The sequence below is a fragment of the Coloeus monedula genome (assembly GCF_965178545.1).
Source record: "Coloeus monedula genome assembly, chromosome: 1".
In the NCBI taxonomy this organism is placed as follows: Eukaryota; Metazoa; Chordata; class Aves; order Passeriformes; family Corvidae; genus Coloeus; species Coloeus monedula.
The window spans coordinates 98,338,319-98,355,667 of record NC_138781.1 but is presented as its reverse complement, the minus strand read 5'-3'; the positions used below and the strand labels follow the sequence as shown (position 1 = coordinate 98,355,667).

Here is a 17,349-nt window from a genome sequence, read left to right as displayed (position 1 = left end):
CGCCTTGCCCACCTGCCGAGGAGAAAGGAGGGCGTTTTCTTCCAGCCCAGTGACTCCAGCTGCCCTTTGGAGGGTAGGGATGCAGTCACAAGGGATCGGGCAGCTGCCCAGCCCCAGGTTGAGGAATGCATCCAAAAATTTTGCCAAACGTAGTGCTGGCGTAAGAGCAGTTTTTCTTCTGGAGGGCTTTATAGTAGAGCTATGAGGAGAAGAATATATATACTTAGATGAAATATACATATACATATATATGTGTGCGTATGTGTGTGTAAAGGAAAAGGAAGATCAAGTACAAAGTATTACATGTTAAGCAGTCCCCACCTGTCTTCTGCAAACTCAGGCTGTTCAAATCCTTTCAGAAAGGGATGGGGAGCTGGAATCATTCCAGGTTCCTTCTGTAAAGACTGCTGCTCCTCCTTATAGAGACAACTTCCTTTCTTTACCAAGCTCAGAGAAGAATTTTTTTCCTTTTGGCTCATTGTCTAGTAAATGACAACATTTACACAATGAGTACATTAACCAACCCAAGTATGTTTATTATACATTTACGTGCAGAAATATTTGTACTATTAAATTAATGAGTAATGGCTGAGTCTTGTCCTACTTTTATATAGCTGTGCTTCTTTTCCTCCATCATGCACAATGATGAAGCTCAGAGGGTAGAAAAATACCATCATCTTAGTTAAAACATATGTTAAAAAGTAATTTCTCTGACTGACTGGAGAGTTAAGACTTAGCGAAATAAATATTTATATGCTATTGATCCATAATTCTCTTGACTAGATAATTGCATATTATTGTTATGCTTCATAGTGGTTATGCAATGTTGCATCATTTATAAGAGAAACTTGTGGCCCTGGAAGCTGGCTGTGTATTTTGCAATTATAACACTCAATCCAGTGACAGACTGCCTGTCTTCAAATCTAATTTAAAATAATATAAGGTTTATCACTGAGAAGAGAGCTGTGGGAGCTTTGGGGGGTGCTTGGTGCGGGTTCGGACGGTGACGAGTGGAGACAGTGACGAGAGATCTCTGTAGTCAGATGTTGGAACATGCGGTTTATTGCAAAGGGCGTGGGTACAGGGGCACTGCTTAGAGCTGCAGCTGGCAGCTCTGAGCAGGCCCAAGAGAGCAAGAGAGTAAGCGGGTAAGTAAAGAGGGAGAGAGAGTGAGAGAGGAATGAGGGTGAAGAAGAAGTGATGAAGTCCTGGTTACAATACAATAAATCATCTTCTGTACTGAATATTCTAATTGTCACTAACCAATCTAATACAAGATACAAATCCTATAGCATTTACATACAGCCTATAAGAGTTCTTATATTACCATAGAGTGTTACAGCTTAACTTCTAAAAACTACTCTTTGGACCCCTTCTGCTGAGCTAGTAGGGTCTGCTCTGACCCTTGGACCTGCCTGCAAGCAGAGGGTATTGTTCAATCAAGAGGGGATTACCTTCAGTCGGCCATACCATTGTTTTCCAGTTGTTCAGTAACTAAGACTTGGTATTTCAAAAATGGCTTTCATTTCGATGTCGCCTGTAGTTTTCATATTCCCAAAATCTTTTGTCAGGCAATCATATTTATAAGGCTTTCCTGTTTCATCTTCCCCAACAAGAGGAATGTGCATGTTATACAAAACAAAGCTGACAAGTAGGTTGTGGCATTATATGCAGCAGAAGTTCTCTTTTTTTTAGGCTTAAATCCCATTAACACAGCAAAAATAGTGTTTCTTGTGCACGTTTAATCCAGGCTGAGCAAAACAGTCAGCAGTGTGGGTCAGCTTCTGCTTGGTTAGCACAGCACAGACTAATCAGCTGGTGTCCTTGAGGTTTTCCCCCAGAGTGAGGAAGGTGGTGTTCAACACCATGTAACTGCAGTCCTGTACCCTTGGAGGAGTCAGGTGCACACAGACCCCTCTAGGGACTGGGGTCTCAGCATCAGGGCTGCCCTCCTGCAGAAATACAAAATCCAGCAGCATGGGCAATGGCCCGTGTGAAGGTAGGAAAGACCTGGTCACAAAAATATATTCCTTGGGAGAGAAAGTGAGTCATGGTGTTTTGAGAAGCACTGAAAGTTTAGAATATCTGGTTGCTGGCTTTTCTTCTCTGAAAAACCGGTGTTTTCCAGTCACTGTGATATCATATCCTCATTGTTTTCAGTGAAATCAAGCACTCGTTTGCATAATAACTTGTGCTTTTTCTGTAAATTAAAAATTATTGATAACTTTATAGATACACCTTGTTGTTTCGGGTTTCTTTTTCCTAAAATTTCTGCAATTTCAGGGTCTAATTCTTGTTTTCAGAATTACACGTTTACTCATAAGCATTGTACTCTAATGCCTCTGCCCTTAATTTCCAGCTTAATAATTAGTTACGTAAAAATTAATAATTTCATGTTAATAATTAGTTTTAATAGATTGTTGCAAATTGTTATGTATGTTATAGACACATTTAGGAAGAGATGAGATGGATTCTGTTATCTTTCTTCTGTATGTTCCACACATATTGTACTGTGTGTTAGAAATAGAATCAGCCCTGAAGCTACTTACTTTAAAAACAGAACTATGATTAATTCAGTGACAAATATTTATGCATCAGACAAAAATAAATTAGTATTCTTTGTAAATTCAAACAAGACAAATTAGGTGGTAATTGAAACTCTTTCATGTACTTCAGGACATACTGATTCACTGTTTTCTGCCTTCAGAGAAAACATTAGTTTCTAAGGCATAACAGGAGTGCTTGTGTGTAAAAAAATGTCAGTGTTTAACGTGTACAACATTCCTTATATCGTGTTCTGGACCCAGTTAGAATCACAAAACCTTAGAATGACTTGGGTTGTCTACCACTGCCCACCTCTTGTCGTGATGGACAGCAGTGGACAGAAGAAAATTACCCCTGCCCAAACCAGCACACCACTGCACAGCTGTTGCTACAGTACTAAGCTTCATTTGGCACTTCCTTATGTCCCACCTTCTAGTTTCAGGGGGCTGTGGTCATAAAATGGGACATAGGTTCTTGGGCATGTGATGTGTTGGTCCTAAATAATGTAGGGTTTGTGTTTGATCAGCAGATGCTTGCAAGAATAAGGGTAAAATTCAAATAAACTTGTTTTATTTGTCCAGTCTGTAAATAATATTCTAAATACTTGCAGTCAACAGTAGCTTTAGCTTATTGTTAATTTGTAGCCTTTATAGAGCATGTTTAATTTTTAAATCTTAAAGCATTTGTATAAATGATTTTTTTTTAAAGTGTCTTAAGGAATGTTTTAGTGACTCGCACAGTACTTAACTAGGGGAAAAAAATAACCAGGTGAGATGTAGATTTTTCTTTAACTTTTCACCTCTGAGGCACTCAGGATTCACAGGACAATCTTTTATTCTAATACATGAAAATTGTGTGCACTCGGGAGAGATTTAATTATTAAGTGGCCATCATCGAAACCCAGCTGGTTTTATGAATTATACCTGGATTGTGCCGTTTATATAATCCACGAGTTTCATTAGCATGCAGCCTTCCATGCTGATGAATCCGGAGAGAAGACAAACCACGAACTTCTTGTCGGCACCACTCGAAGCAAGACGGACAAACAAGAGGCAGAGGGAGGGGAAGCATGATACCACGCTGCCACCTACTGTCACCCGGCGGACTGCGGGGAGCCCTTTCATCCCTGAAATAAATACTGGACAGAGGAGCCAAGAGAACATCAGCGAGGGACCCTGAGAGCCACAGGTCCTGTTCAGTAGTTCAGGGATTCCAAAGGCGGCCTCGGGGCTTCTTTCCCCGGACCCTTTGCAGAGATGCGGCCAGGGCAGAACTGAGATGAGACATTCCCGAGTGTCAGAGGCTCAACACCGCACTGCCTCCCCTGGCCCTCTCCCCTGCATTGGTGTTCCTCTGCATCCCAAACACTTACTGTCGTTGCTTACAGTAAATATTAACAAGTAGGAGCTCATTTATGATATTTATGTGATAATACAGTACACAAAATTTTTAAAAATTACAATGTGGTTTACCGGTACTTAATGTGGCAGGTAGGAATAAAGAGTCCTTAAGTACCCCAGAGATAGATCATTATCTGCAGAGTACAAAAAGGGCCTTGACAGAAGGCACAGTGTGACTGTCAAGTACAAATACCTCTTTGCCAGCACTTGATTGAGACAGCCAAGGCCAGACTCTCCCCGTGCAATGCTTAGGAAGTTTCCACACACTGGCATGTAAGCCGTACAGGACCCCCAAGCTGCTGGAGGGCCACCTATTCCCATGTTCCCAGGCACATGAAGTCCTCCAAGAAGATTTTATTTTTCAGTTGTCATTTGCTGTAAAAACGGATAACATTTATCAACAGCAGCGGAGTACAAAAGCTCTAAAAAGGACACATTCTCTGCTGGCATGAATAATCTAACAAATTGGCTGAGCTCAATGGGAAATCTAGGCGTGTTTGCTTAGGCTGACTTGAAGTGCAAATAGTCATAAGTATTCATGACAGAGGGTTTTATTTTTTATGAAATAAACAAGCTGAAATGCAGTATATTGAACTCAATCTGAAGAAAAATATATTCCACTAGCATTTTGTTGAAAGATTTTTGCATGTAAAAATGCCCTAATCCCTATTTAAATTAAAACTGTGGTCACAAAAAGGGGAATTTTTACAGTAAAGTAACCTGAACTCTTTTTCTTTTTTTTTTTGGCAAGATTTTTATATTACACTGATTTCCAACAATTAAGGCTATGAATAAGCTTCTAATAATAAATTCTCACTGTTCTTTCTGAGACAGTGATGGGGTTCTTTACAAACGTTTCAAACTGAAGAAACTGAACTCTGGGACACGGTGGTTCATAAGAGGACATGTTCTTCAGCTGGATAAATTGAAGGAGTGGCAGCTTTGTAATAAACCTCCAGATTGTATGCCTCCAGCAAGGAACAAATTAAAAGGAAAAACAAACAGGACTGTCACATCAGAACCATCTCCCATTACCTCAGACCTTTCCAATTACCAATGTCTCCAAAAGCAGTTATTCCGCTTCTGAACTGTAAATCCACCTGAAAACGTTTTTTGCATTAAACCTGAATTTTGAAAAGGTAATGATGGAGAAAGTTTCACTTTAAAACACAGTATTTGCAAGATGTACAATTTATGTATTGCAGCCATAAAATGCACACAGTGCCTCTTATGTATGATTTATGATATAAATCAATGCATGCCTCTAATTTAAATGTTTTACATAGTTTTTACTGGATTTTTAAATTTCTGTATAAGAAAACATAAAATGTAAAAATAGGAGTGTTTTTATATTGTGCTTATATATGCATTACCTGTATTCAGGTTTTTCTGAAAGGACATTCAATGCTGGTAAGATTTGTGTTTATGTATGACCAGTTAAGCATGTCTGCTGGCGTTTTGAAACCTGGAAATTTCAAATTTTCTTCCAAAATCAACAAGAATTAAACTAACCTAAGAGCATGAACTTTTTTTTTAGTACTGTAACAGAACAATGTTCATTTAGGTGACATTTCTGCATGTGTTATTTTCATTTTCTGTATAGAAGACAAAGCTTACTGAGGTGACAGCTTACTCCTGACACTGTATTATTCAAGATAACAGGAAGGGACCTGACTGAAAAACTGCAGAAGGACATAATGGAATTGAGTGATGGGCAAATACAGCAGTGAAATTCAATGTAGGTAAACATCAAATAATATGCATTAAAAAAAAATCCTGATTTCATACACTGAATGGCAGACTTTGAACTGACCATCACTCAAGAAAAAGATCTCAGCATTATGGCAGATTTTTCCACAGGAATGTCAGTCCAGTGTTCAGCAGTGGCAAATCAAATGCCATACAGTTCACAAAAGAGCAGGAAGATGGAACAGCTTTCGTGTCAGGGATGGCAAAGAAGGCCTGGGAGAGAGAACTGGAGTGCAGTCTGTGTAACAGTGGCCTAGATGAGGGTAGGTTGTTTGTTGTCCCTTCCAGTATAAGAACTGGGGACATCAAATGACAATATCAGAATCAGGTTCAAAGAAAAAGAAAAAAGGATGGTGTTCTTCAGACCAATGGTTATTTGAGCTCTAGAAGTATTTGCAAAGGATATTGTGGACAATGAAAATTTAAATGGATCAATGGGAGACTGAACAAGTTTATGCAAGATAGATTAGCTTTATTTCCCTATCCTTGTTTAAGGATTTCCTAATGCATCCTTTTTTATGTTCTGCCTTTCTTGCTTTCATTGGACCATGACATTCTACTTAAAACATTCTCATAAGTGCCATAGAGTTTATTTTCAAACAGGAAACTGACAGAATGGCAGGCTAAATAAATACTTCTCTCTGCAATTATCCTAATTTCTAATAGCTCCATCATATTGCCTGGGAAAAATGTTGATGGCTGTTCTGTGAGACCTTGATTGCAAGGAACGTGTCCTTAACGCGACAAAATGTTTATTCACAAGCCAGCAGAAGATAGTATTAGTATAAATAAAAGATAAATGTGCAAATATTTGCAAGAACGTAATTGTCAAGTGGCTTCTAGCAAATTTAACAGCACGCCTTAGGCATAATTAGTAAGATTTGTAGTGTATATCATGTGTAGAATTACTGTTGTGTAGCAGTTAATGCAGCTTAACCTTGTTAATTTTCTTCCCCCGTTTTGCAGGTTGTACCGTGTTTAGATAGGATTGATGAGAATAAGCGGAGACTTGATTAAATCTGATTTGGTACAACTCCTTTATAAGGACAACAAAACCCAAACCCAGGCACAGCCCAACCCCAAGCGACAGCACGCAGCAGCGCGCGCCCCCTCAGCGCCGGCCTCGGCGCGCGGGGCGGGAGGAGCGCGGCCCGCGATTGGCTCGGAGAGCGGCCCCCGGGTCACGTGACCGCCACCGCGCTCCTTACAGCCGCGCGCCGGGCGCCAGAGGGTGGCCGGCTGTGGGAGCGCGCGCCGCGGGGTCCGTGCGGGAGCGGCCGGCGGTGAGCGGGGCCGGCGGGAAGGAGCGGGGCTCGGGAGAGGGGTGGCAAGGACGAGACGGGGCTGCTCTCCGTCTCGGTTGAGCCGGCGGCGGGGTGGGGCCGCAAGCTTGCATGGCCGCGTTTGGGTGTTGGCGGGCTCCTGCCTCGCTATTCCCTATTGGCCGCGGCGGCGCGCGGCGGGGGAGGGGCCCTGCGAGCTCGCCTGGCGGGAGCGGGAAGCGGGGGATGGTGTGGGTGAGTGCCCGGCTCCCCCCAGCCATTTTGGGTGTGCGCCGGGGACACCCCCGCCTTCCTGCGCGGAGGCCGCTCCGCGGGGCGCTGCCTTCCCGGCGCTGCCTTCCCGGCGCTGCCTTCCCGACGCTGCCTTCCCGGCGCGCCCGCCGCTCGTGTCTCGGGTGCAGCCTCAGGAGGGGCTCGGGAGGAGCCTGCTGATCACTCCGCGCATGGCTGACTACTTAAGGCTGCCGTGAGAGCTGATAATCCGAAATTGTAACGTTCTCTAACTAGTGTCTCCCGAATTTATGTAGGAGACGGATGCTATATTAATTGTATTGTTTTTCTGTTGCAGTTCATCTTGTGAATTCCAAAATGAAACAGAAACTGACCGCAGAAAAGTCCTCAGGATCTTTGCAGGTATAGGCTTTAAAGCCTTGAAGCTAGTACCTCTGTCTGACACAAGCTTCTCTGTCCACTGAAGGAACATAAAGGGATCTGTTGCAATGTGCTTCCACCTGGCTTATGTCCATTTGGCTTGGGTAATCTCCTGGCAGACAGTGTGGCTTGGGAACATGCTGTCCTGTTTTGGCGTATGTGCTTATGACTACTTTTTTTCCTATTGCTCCGCAAGTCCTTTTTACTTTGACACTGGGCTTACTGTCTCTCCGTTTAACTTTTCAGGGTTGATTTGGTTTGTTTGTCCTGACTACGTGCCTTTGCTTACTGAATCTGTCTGGCTTATGCTAAGGGGTTGTAGAGTAGGTTTTGTACTCTGTTCTTTGTAGGTGGGACCTTTGAAGAGGTATATCTGTCTTGTGTTGAATGTGTTTTAACTGAAGTGCTCAAGCAGGCAGTTCACTTGCTAAAGTCACCTTCATGAATCATCGTTGCCACGGAATTGGTGGAAGTGCATAAACAATTTAGGTTTATTTTAAGAGTTAACTGATTAGGTACAAACCTTAACTTTTCTTGGTAAATCTTTTAATGTAGGCTCTATACAGAATGGTACAAAACTGTATATAATAAAGGCTAGTAGTCCTTCTACGATGAGGCATAGTGACTGTAATGAAAACTTCAGGTATTAATGAAAATTGCCGATTTATACGTCTGATTTATGGCAGTCTTGTCCCGTAATGTCTCTAGGGTATAGATTCCTCCGTGTGGCTTTTTGCACTTTCAGTGGGTTAACTTGAGTATTGGCCAATAATTTTTTGGCAGAGTATACTTCACTCTAATCCTAAGTAGCAGCAAGCAGTGTCTGACTCGTGGTGTGATTCTTGTTCCCACAGCAGTTAATGTTTGTCCTTTAGTGGACCAGTAGGACAATTGGTGGCAGAAACTACCGTGGGAAAGGCGGACTCTTGTCATATGTAGTACGGTGTGAATTGGTAACTTTCTCACGCTGGTGTGGCATTGTATCCTGGCTGTTCTTGCTTGGTTGTCTGCCATTGTTTGCTATTCCGTGGTGGCAATGTAACCAACCCAATCAGAAAGCTTTGATGCAGGAAGGTATTTATGCATGATAGGAAGGGTGATAAACATACTGGTTAGACAAAACAATAGCCTGTCTGGATCGAAGCAAGGAAGCTTTTGATCCATGTTAATGGATAATCAAATAACACATCTATTTAAATGAGCACTAGTCGGTGTGTTCACAGGTTACAGAAACAGCTACGGCCTCAAGTGGTGTGCCTTTACCACCTAACCTTGCAACTGCAGTCACTTTTGTCCCTGTCCCCAAAAGTCTGATACTGCTGCCCTCAAACTCAAGTTTGAGAGTTCCAACTATAGTCATTGCATGGTAACTGCCCTTGAAATCTAGTCAGAGTATTTCTGCCATAACACCTGCTCAGGTTCCTTTATGAAGGGTAAATGCCTCGTAAGAGGCAGGGATTGATCATAGTTTCATGTGATTATGATCTATCTCTGCTACAAATAATTAGATCCCCTTCCTTACAAAGGCCTTAATAGGCTACAGTGTCAATCTTTTTGTCTTGAAAAGATGAATTGTGTGTTACCTTAATGGAAGCATGATGGATTCCTAATTTTCAGTTTATGTAAAGAGTTGCAGCTGTCTGAACTGTATTTGTCTTTTCAGAAGTATCTCACAGATACCACATGCAGTGCTGCACCGAGACAGACTCTGAAAATGATTCAGCCTTCAGCAGCAGGTAGCCTGGTTGGCAGACATAATGAGGTATGAACTAAATCTGTAGATTCGGAATTATTTCTACTCATAGTGAAATACTTTTGAGCTTTTTACTGAAAACTAATATATTTGAAAAAATACAGTGTGCTGACTAGTGTGACACAACTTAAGCTTACTATTGTTCTAGTAATAAACAATAATAAAACCTAGCAATTTCTGAGTTCTTTGGGAAAATTGGAGACTTTTCTTTGTCCAAACTAGAACTATAATGTGAGGAAAGCAGGACTTAATGAGATTTACTTGCAGTCATGAGTGTGCAGGCTGAGAAGTTTGTATTTGTGTGAAGGCTGAGATGTTGCTCAAAACTTAAACCTGCTGATGTTTTATGCAGAAGAAATCTTCAGTCAGAAGGAAACTCTGGAATAACAAGTTTGCCTCAAAGGCTTGTAAAGCTGAGGTGTCTGTGGACAAGGAGCAAGAAAATGAGAATGATGTCATTCAAGCTGTAGATCTCATGATGAAAGGTATGTGGTAATTCCTGAAATGTTTTCTTGCACTTTAAATGCTATGCTGCTGTTGGAGTACAACTTGAAACATATTTCCTTTGTCATTTAGATAAAGGCTTTGTGGTTTTTTTGTAATGCCTAGCAGGAGTTGGTGATTCTTATCCTCTATATTAAATAAAGTATACATGTCTAGTATTTAAGAATGAGTTCATGATAACCAGAAGCTGAGAACCATTGTGTGCAGCAGTGTTAAGGAGTCTTGTAGTTGGTTATTTTGGCTGGGCTATAAGTTTTCCAGTGACTAAGTTGGAATGAAAGCCTGTTCTGGCATGGTGTGTTGTGTGCTCAGTTTCTCAGAACCACTATGCCCAGTGTGGACAGTGACTTGGAAGTAACACTTCTGTCTTCCACAAATCACACATGAAGAGCAACATTTGCAGATGTGTCCATCTTGCAGAACCTGCTACCATGCTTGAGGCAGCTTCTTGAAGGCACTCTGTACAGCCACTAATGCAGTGTAGGATCTGTTTCCTGTAGGCTTGTGTCACTAGTTGTAGTGCCACAACTAATCTTTGAAAACACTGTATGGAGTGAGTTCTTAATATTACAACTCATAGAATACTTGTATACAAGTAAGATATCTTAAGGTGCTCTCAAGAAGTCAGTCTTACCACAGACTTACTGTAGTCTCCAACTTCAGGAAGTCCTTCATCTCAGTATTGGAAAGAAGTGGCTGAAGAAAGGAGGAAGGCTCTGTATGAAGTGCTTCAAGAAAATGAAAAGGTAGCTACTCAAAGATACCTAAGTGCTTCATCACTGGCTATTGTCTTCCTCTTCTAACATTTTGTTTTTTGAACCCAGTTGCACAAAGAAATCGAACAGAAGGATGGTGAAATTGCCCGCCTAAAAGAAGAAAATGAAGAGCTCATGTCCCTTGCTGAGCATGTGCATTATATGACCAGTGTGATTGAGGTACTTAAAGCAATTTTCAGTTAATGTTGTAGAACAAAAAAGTGAGAAACCAGCCAAGGTATCTATAATGAATCACAACTTCTGTTTTTTGTGCTCACGTGACTCTTCATTTTAAGTTGCTCTCTGACCTGTTTCCTGCAGGATTGCTCTAATTCTAGAGTCATAAAGCTCCTTCTAGGGGATGAGTTTTTCCCATCTTAGAACCTACAGGAGTAATGAGACTACAAAAATCGATGTTTTCTGAAGGGGGGATTAAACCTACTCTCTCAACAGAACAGGATTTGCATGTTGTAGATTGTGATAACGGAAGGAAGGGTTGATTTTTCACTCTTTGGGATGACATAAATTCATGTGCTTATTAATAGATTGGTACTGGTTGTGTCCTTTGAGAAACTAAACTTGAAACAGACTCACAAAGTAGAGTGGTGAGAGGGAGTGCTATGTTCTTTAACGTCAAAGTTTTCTTGTCAAGGCAGTACCAGTTTCATGGCCCAAAAAGGACTATACACCAAGTATCTAGGGTTCATAAGCTTTTAAATTTCTGAACAGCTCCCTCTGAGAATTCCTTGGGGCAAGTAGTTGTGTCACTAGTTCCGTGGCTCCTCAGCCTCTGAAGCTGTCATAAATATATAGAGAGCCATGGAACCTGGATGTTCTAGCTTTCAGGTTGTTTTTGCAAGGATATGAAGCTTGGTGGCAAATACTTGGATTCTGTGATGACTAGACTGGAAGGTGGAAACAAAATATTATTGCAAGCAACTTGATGAAGTTTAATTCTTGATTAATAAAGGTAACTTTCAGTTAGTGCAGTAATTTAGATCAGCCTTGAAAGACTACCATTTTGCTACACTTGAATTTTTTTTTGTATTCAGAGAGCACTGCTTGTTAGTGATAAACCCATGGGCAGAAATTATATTACTTGAGGACTTGAACTAATGTAGTTGGAAACTTTTCTACAGTTTCTCAACAGTTAAGATCACTTATTAGTTGTAAGCTGCTCAGTTCTGAGGCTTAAATGAGCCTTTAGGGATACATCAAATAACCAGAAGCTTCAAAACCAGCCTCTTTATGGTCCTGTTTATCTTCCTTAAATCAGGTTAGGTGAGGAACTTCTAGCTTGATCAAGTGCTAGAAACTTCTGGGTCTCAAAGTTCATCTAGATTTAATAAAGCTTCATTACCTCTAACTAAAAATTATGGAGTAAGTTGATTGTACAGTAATTTCTAAAATTAAACCTATATGGTACTGTAGGGTAGGAAGCAGTTTCCCATATTTTAGGTTGCCTGAGATAAAACCTATCCTACTGAAGAACCTAGGAAAAACTTTACAAGTCAACAAAGCATATGTAGTCTGCAAGTTGGAGGTAGTAATTTGAGTTGAACTTGTGTCCTAAGATTTTTGTAACTGAGGAATGTTTTGATTATATCAACCTCCTAAGGAAGGTAATTAGTTTGCTTCATTTAATATCCAGAGTCTTATTTCACTGGTTATTAAGTAGAAAAAATATTAAATTCACTGTCTTGTTTCTTTGTAGAGGCTAACTGGGCAAGCACCTGACAATCTTGAGACACTGGAGAGTCTGGCTCTAGAGGAATCCAGACAGGAAAATGAGGAACATAACTGTGGAGAGGAGGCAGACAGCCCTTCTGAAGAAGGGCCATCACAAGTATTGTCTGGCTTAAGGGAGAATAGATCAGATCCTTCTTCAAAGGAAGCAAACCATTTGCAACTGGAATGACAACCTTTAAATAGGCTTATGTATGTGGCTTTTAATTGCAGACTTCCTCTTGAAAGGATATACTAAACCTCAGGTATAGAAACTCTTGTGGGAACATTACAGATGTTGGCATTTTTAACTGGAATTATGTAGCAGTGGGAGTATCTGAATACTGCATGGAAAATTTACTACAGGCTGCATGTAGTTGCTTGTATGAAACACAAATACTGTGTATTTCAAGTGTTGTGTAAATATCTTTCTTACCAGTTGGTCTGACATGATGCATGAAAATTGATAAATAAATCTTTGCATTACCAAAACAGCCTCTTAATTGACAGGGGAATGGCTAATCCTAGGTTTAAATCAATTGTGACTACTGTAGATGGAAGCTTTTAGTTTTTTGGGGGGGAATGCCTAGGCAGTTTTTAACTCTTTAGATTTGCAGAATTCTGGAGAACAAAGTTACATTTTTGGTGGATAGAAGAGGGGGGGAAAAACCTGTGTGCTGTTGGTGATGTTTCAGAAAGTCCAGAATGGGTAATAAGAATCAAAATCTAAAGTTCAGTTAGATTTATGATTTTCAGGTTTTGTAAAATAATTTCCTCGGCCTTTTAAGGAAACCTTTTGCAAGTTGTATAATGAGAGCTTAAGTAGGAAGTATTGGACCATTTCTTTTAGTAATACTTCCACTGGCTTATGAAGAGAAGGTGGTGTGTTCTTGGGCCCAGTAGCAGCTGTGCTGAAAACTAGATGGAGACAAAGCAGCCTGTACTTCAGAGCTATTCTGAAAGGAGACTGAAAGGGTGTTTTCGAGGTACTGTGCTGGCATTTAATAAGAGATGTGACACCCTTTTACCGAGGTACTTGTGTTCGAAGGGTTTACAGGGATAGAAAGTGGCTCTTTAAAACCTTGAGCACCTTGTCTGACATCTGCATGGGGTGAGGATGCGACAGGAGAGTAAGTTGGATACACGTTTTCCAGTACTGAGTGGGGCAGTTGTTCTGTTACAAGGCCTTCTATCTAAGGAGAGGCTTTAGCAATGGTGGCTGTTGCCATATCTTATAAACTGAAAAACTTGAGCTTAAAGTTGAGTGGCTTTGAGGAGGCAGAAATGATCAGAAGGATCCTGGTTCATGGATCTATCTGGCCTTGCCAAAGATGGTTGCGTCAGGGTATGTGTGAATGACTCTGGAGGGATCAGATTGGCACCTTTATATTCCTTCTGTCTTACTCCCTGTGGCTGTTGATAAGTTAACAGATGTTTAACAACTGATTTTAGTTGTGGCGTCCAGGAAATGTCAGAACCATTGTAGGAGGTAATACTCCTGGCTGCCATTTTACCTCAAACATGCTTACTAGAAAAAGAGGCATCACATTTTCTTGTGAACTTTGTAAACACAAGATTGTATCTTCCAGTGTGTGCTCCAGAGGGTGCTTAGATGTATTCCTTTCCATCACAGTACTGAAAAAGTGATAAAGGCGTGTCCTTTATCTTGCACTGATGCTGTCTTGAAGGAAAAACAAAACTGGGTGGTGGGCAAATGCTTTGTAGAGCAACCTTGGTTTTCTGTTAAGGAGAAATGGGTAATGCTTGTCAAGTGACTTAGACGTCTCCTATCTCAGATTCTAAGCAGCTTTCTTAACAAAGTAGTTCAACATTAGTAAATAAGGAAACATAAATTTCATTTTGATACAATTGTTTTTTGCAGTTCAATTTAGTTTAGTTATTCATTGTTAACTCTAATTTTTTTTAGAGGTGGCTTTATTTTTAAACATCAGACGTATTGCATTTGCAGAGGCTGTAGGAGGGAAGAAAGGACTGTGGCATAAGTAGCAGGCCCAAATGAGACCACAAGTGCAACTTTTCCACTGTTACCACCTCCTGCTCTGTGAACTGCTGTAGTACAAGTGCTGTTGTTGGAACACAGAACTGCCAGAAAGAGACAAATGCAGAATTTGTGTGCAGTATCTGCATCTGTTTTTCTTACCTTTAGGTTGATCAAGAAGAATGCTTATTAGGTTTAAATCTTATGCTTTTTTTGGATTGATTTTTATTGAAATAAAAGATGTGACAGTCCCTTGATATGCTGGATCCTTCTGTTGAAATGGACTGTGTACAAGTAAATCATGGAAGTTCTGCAAGTAGGCTGATGGATGTATTGCAGCATTTGGCCCACCTGTAATAGAATAAATTTTTATATCAAAAAGGCATGTGCGACTCAGTAATACATACTAATGTTTTAAACCGAAACTATGGTTTTATTAACTGCCATTTGTTAGCAGAGGGGATAGTTTGCTGTATAAACTGAAAAAATCTTCACTGCAGGAGAAGGCCAGGTGTGAGAGCTAAACTGTGCCATAGTAATAAAACCTATATACATGCTTTGTCACAGATGTATTGAACCTTGATTGAACACTGACTATGCCTACTGTGTCAGACATCAATGTATGAAAATGTTCTTGGCAGTTTTATGATGCTGCAATAATTGCTGTCTAAAAATGTTCTAAAAGGTTTGAGTTTGTTTATTCTGAAAATTCCTGAGTGCTTTTTTGAGCATGCATGCAGTAGCACTGTGCTACAGAGTAAGTCTAGGAACTTTGTATTTATGTGCTAAAGGCTTGTCAAATGTGTAGAAATTATAGGGAGATTTGTTTGTGATTAGTTTTCTTATAACCATCTGACATTTTAAGTATATAGGGAAACTCACTTATCACTGGAACATGTAGCAGCTGAAAATCAACATCACTACAAGCTTTATATCCAGCTAAAGTAGAGAGGACATTCTGTCTAGCACAATAAAATCATCAGTTCTGGAACCTAACTCCAGAATGTGATTCTTTCCAAGAAATCATAAATGCATTTGTGCTACCAGCACACTGACTCCTTCTCACTGCAGAGAGTGCAGACATAATCCTGTCTTTCACTGAAGCATATTCAGGCTGTGTAGAAGTGGGATGCATCTACTGTGTCCTAGCACTTCTCCCATCATATGTGCATGTCTGAACAGGGCTGAATTTCAGCCATGCAAGAGTAAAGTGTGGGGAGGGGGGTCATTTGCAGGTGTTAGATGCTGTGAGAATGAGCAGCTGTGCCAGGGGCAAGCAAACCATGGGGCAGGTGGATTGTTTATGTGAGGAAGAACTCACAACTGGTTTAAACTAAATATTGTTACTTTTGCTAAACACCTATTGTACTTAAGACAATGTGTGGAGAAATTAATTAGACCATAATAGCTACGTGGTTGGGCAGCTGAAACTCACTTGGTGTGTGACAGTGGATTGGTTATGTGAGGGCCTGCAGCATTGTCCTGTGTTGCAGCTTATGGTATGGCCTCTGCATAAGGAATGAAGTTAGTTATAGGTGGGGTTGGGGTTTTTTTTTGGTTTTTTTTTTAAGAAAGTGTGATGCATATTCATTTACTTTTCCTGAAGGGCCATCTCAGGTTGTTTTCAGAACTGGATCTGAGAATTTAATAAAGAGATGTGCAAAAATTGCCAAGGCTGTGCTTTTCCAGCACTCCAGTGTTCTGTATTGCATTGTCATCAATGCTTTTTTCAGCAGAAAATGTTTATTGTGTTATTCGTTTCTCTTTCCATTCTTGTAATAACACAAAGCAGTTCAGCAACTGATAATGGTGTTCTGAGGAGCATTAATTTGCTGCTGTTTGTCGATCTGCTGGCAACAGCGTGTGATTGGGACGTGTTCCAAGTCAAACCCTGGGGTCTGAGGGGATACTGGTATCCTACCCTTGGGAGTACTGCAGCCATTTGAAGCTGGGTGCTGTGGATCCTTTCCTCAGGATAATCCCACTGCCAAGCAGGGAGCCACAGTCTGGCAGTTGTATTGACTCCTAATTAAAGTCCACATTAATCTGTATATCACAGGCTGCAGGATAGGGTGAAGCTATAGAGGATAACTTTCCTGAACGTTTAATGAATACAAGAGGCCTTGCCAGTAGCAGGGTCAAACTGGGCAGCCTGACCTGCTGCTATAGCTACAGTAGTCTAGGGGTGCTACAGGCTTCTATTTATGGGGCCAAATGCTGAGACAGTTACAGCGTGGCAGGGTTACTAAAAGCCACCACAGTGTAAGGTCAGGGTACCTTCACCACAAGATAAACCCCTTTCCCAAGTGCACTTCTAGCAAGCTCCTCATCTCTTCCATCTGCACTGCTGCTGAGCTACTTTGGTATGGCATCCTTTTCCTAACATACTTTCCTGGGGTGGCCCTGACCTTTAAATTTATCCAAGTAGGCCTGCTGCAGCCCTAAGAGCTTTTGTAATTACTGCCTACTGCTTCCTTCTTTACTAGTCGGTAAGCATGAGCCTTGTGATGCTCACCTCTGGTGCATCTGGTTTTTCCTACTCCACAAAGAAGGAGTGTGTTAATATGCCAGGAAGAGGCAGCGTTGTCAGCTCTGCAAGCATAAAAATGTACAAGCTATGAGACAAATTAAAGGTTTGGTCACTTTTAAAGCCTTCATGTTTTGGAAACTTTAAGGTCTGTTCACTTGTCACCGTTGTCATGAATCCTGTTAGAAGACAGTTATTTGTGTATTTAGTTTTCTAAAACAGAATTAATGCTCCAGGTGAAACTTAGCCTCTATACATCTGTATCCCGGGTTCAAGCTTGTCAGTCTCAGATACCACAACAGGAACTAAGTTTGGTCTAACTGTTCATACTAAAAATTCCGTGCATTTCCTCAGTGACTTTATTCAGCGCACAATTTGCTCCTTCCTATCTGGTTCTTTTGAATTGTATGCATGATTTTAATGGTTGTAAAGGTGTAGCAGATCAGCTTTAGGCTAATA

The 17,349-nt window shown here is 40.9% G+C and overlaps 1 protein-coding gene across 6 annotated transcripts; it reads left to right on the top strand.

Annotated features, from left to right (window-relative positions):
• Positions 1-5,606: 5,606 nt before the first annotated feature.
• Positions 5,607-16,052, top strand: GMNN (geminin DNA replication inhibitor). 6 transcript variants are annotated; one of them, XM_082292798.1, is made up of 8 exons: positions 5,607-5,682; positions 6,660-6,976; positions 7,545-7,609; positions 9,291-9,389; positions 9,733-9,865; positions 10,548-10,630; positions 10,709-10,819; positions 12,354-16,052. In XM_082292798.1, the coding sequence occupies exons 3-8, from the start codon at positions 7,565-7,567 to the stop codon at positions 12,555-12,557; spliced, it is 675 nt and encodes a 224-aa protein (XP_082148924.1). In that variant the 5' UTR covers positions 5,607-5,682; positions 6,660-6,976; positions 7,545-7,564; the 3' UTR covers positions 12,558-16,052. The 6 variants fall into 6 exon arrangements, with proteins under 6 accessions (XP_082148924.1, XP_082148926.1, XP_082148927.1 ...); XM_082292800.1 differs by lacking the exons at positions 5,607-5,682; positions 6,660-6,976 and adding an exon at positions 7,174-7,210; XM_082292801.1 differs by lacking the exons at positions 5,607-5,682; positions 6,660-6,976 and adding an exon at positions 7,220-7,465 and having other exon boundaries at positions 9,733-9,869; positions 10,552-10,630.
• The last annotated feature ends 1,297 nt before the right edge of the window (positions 16,053-17,349 follow it).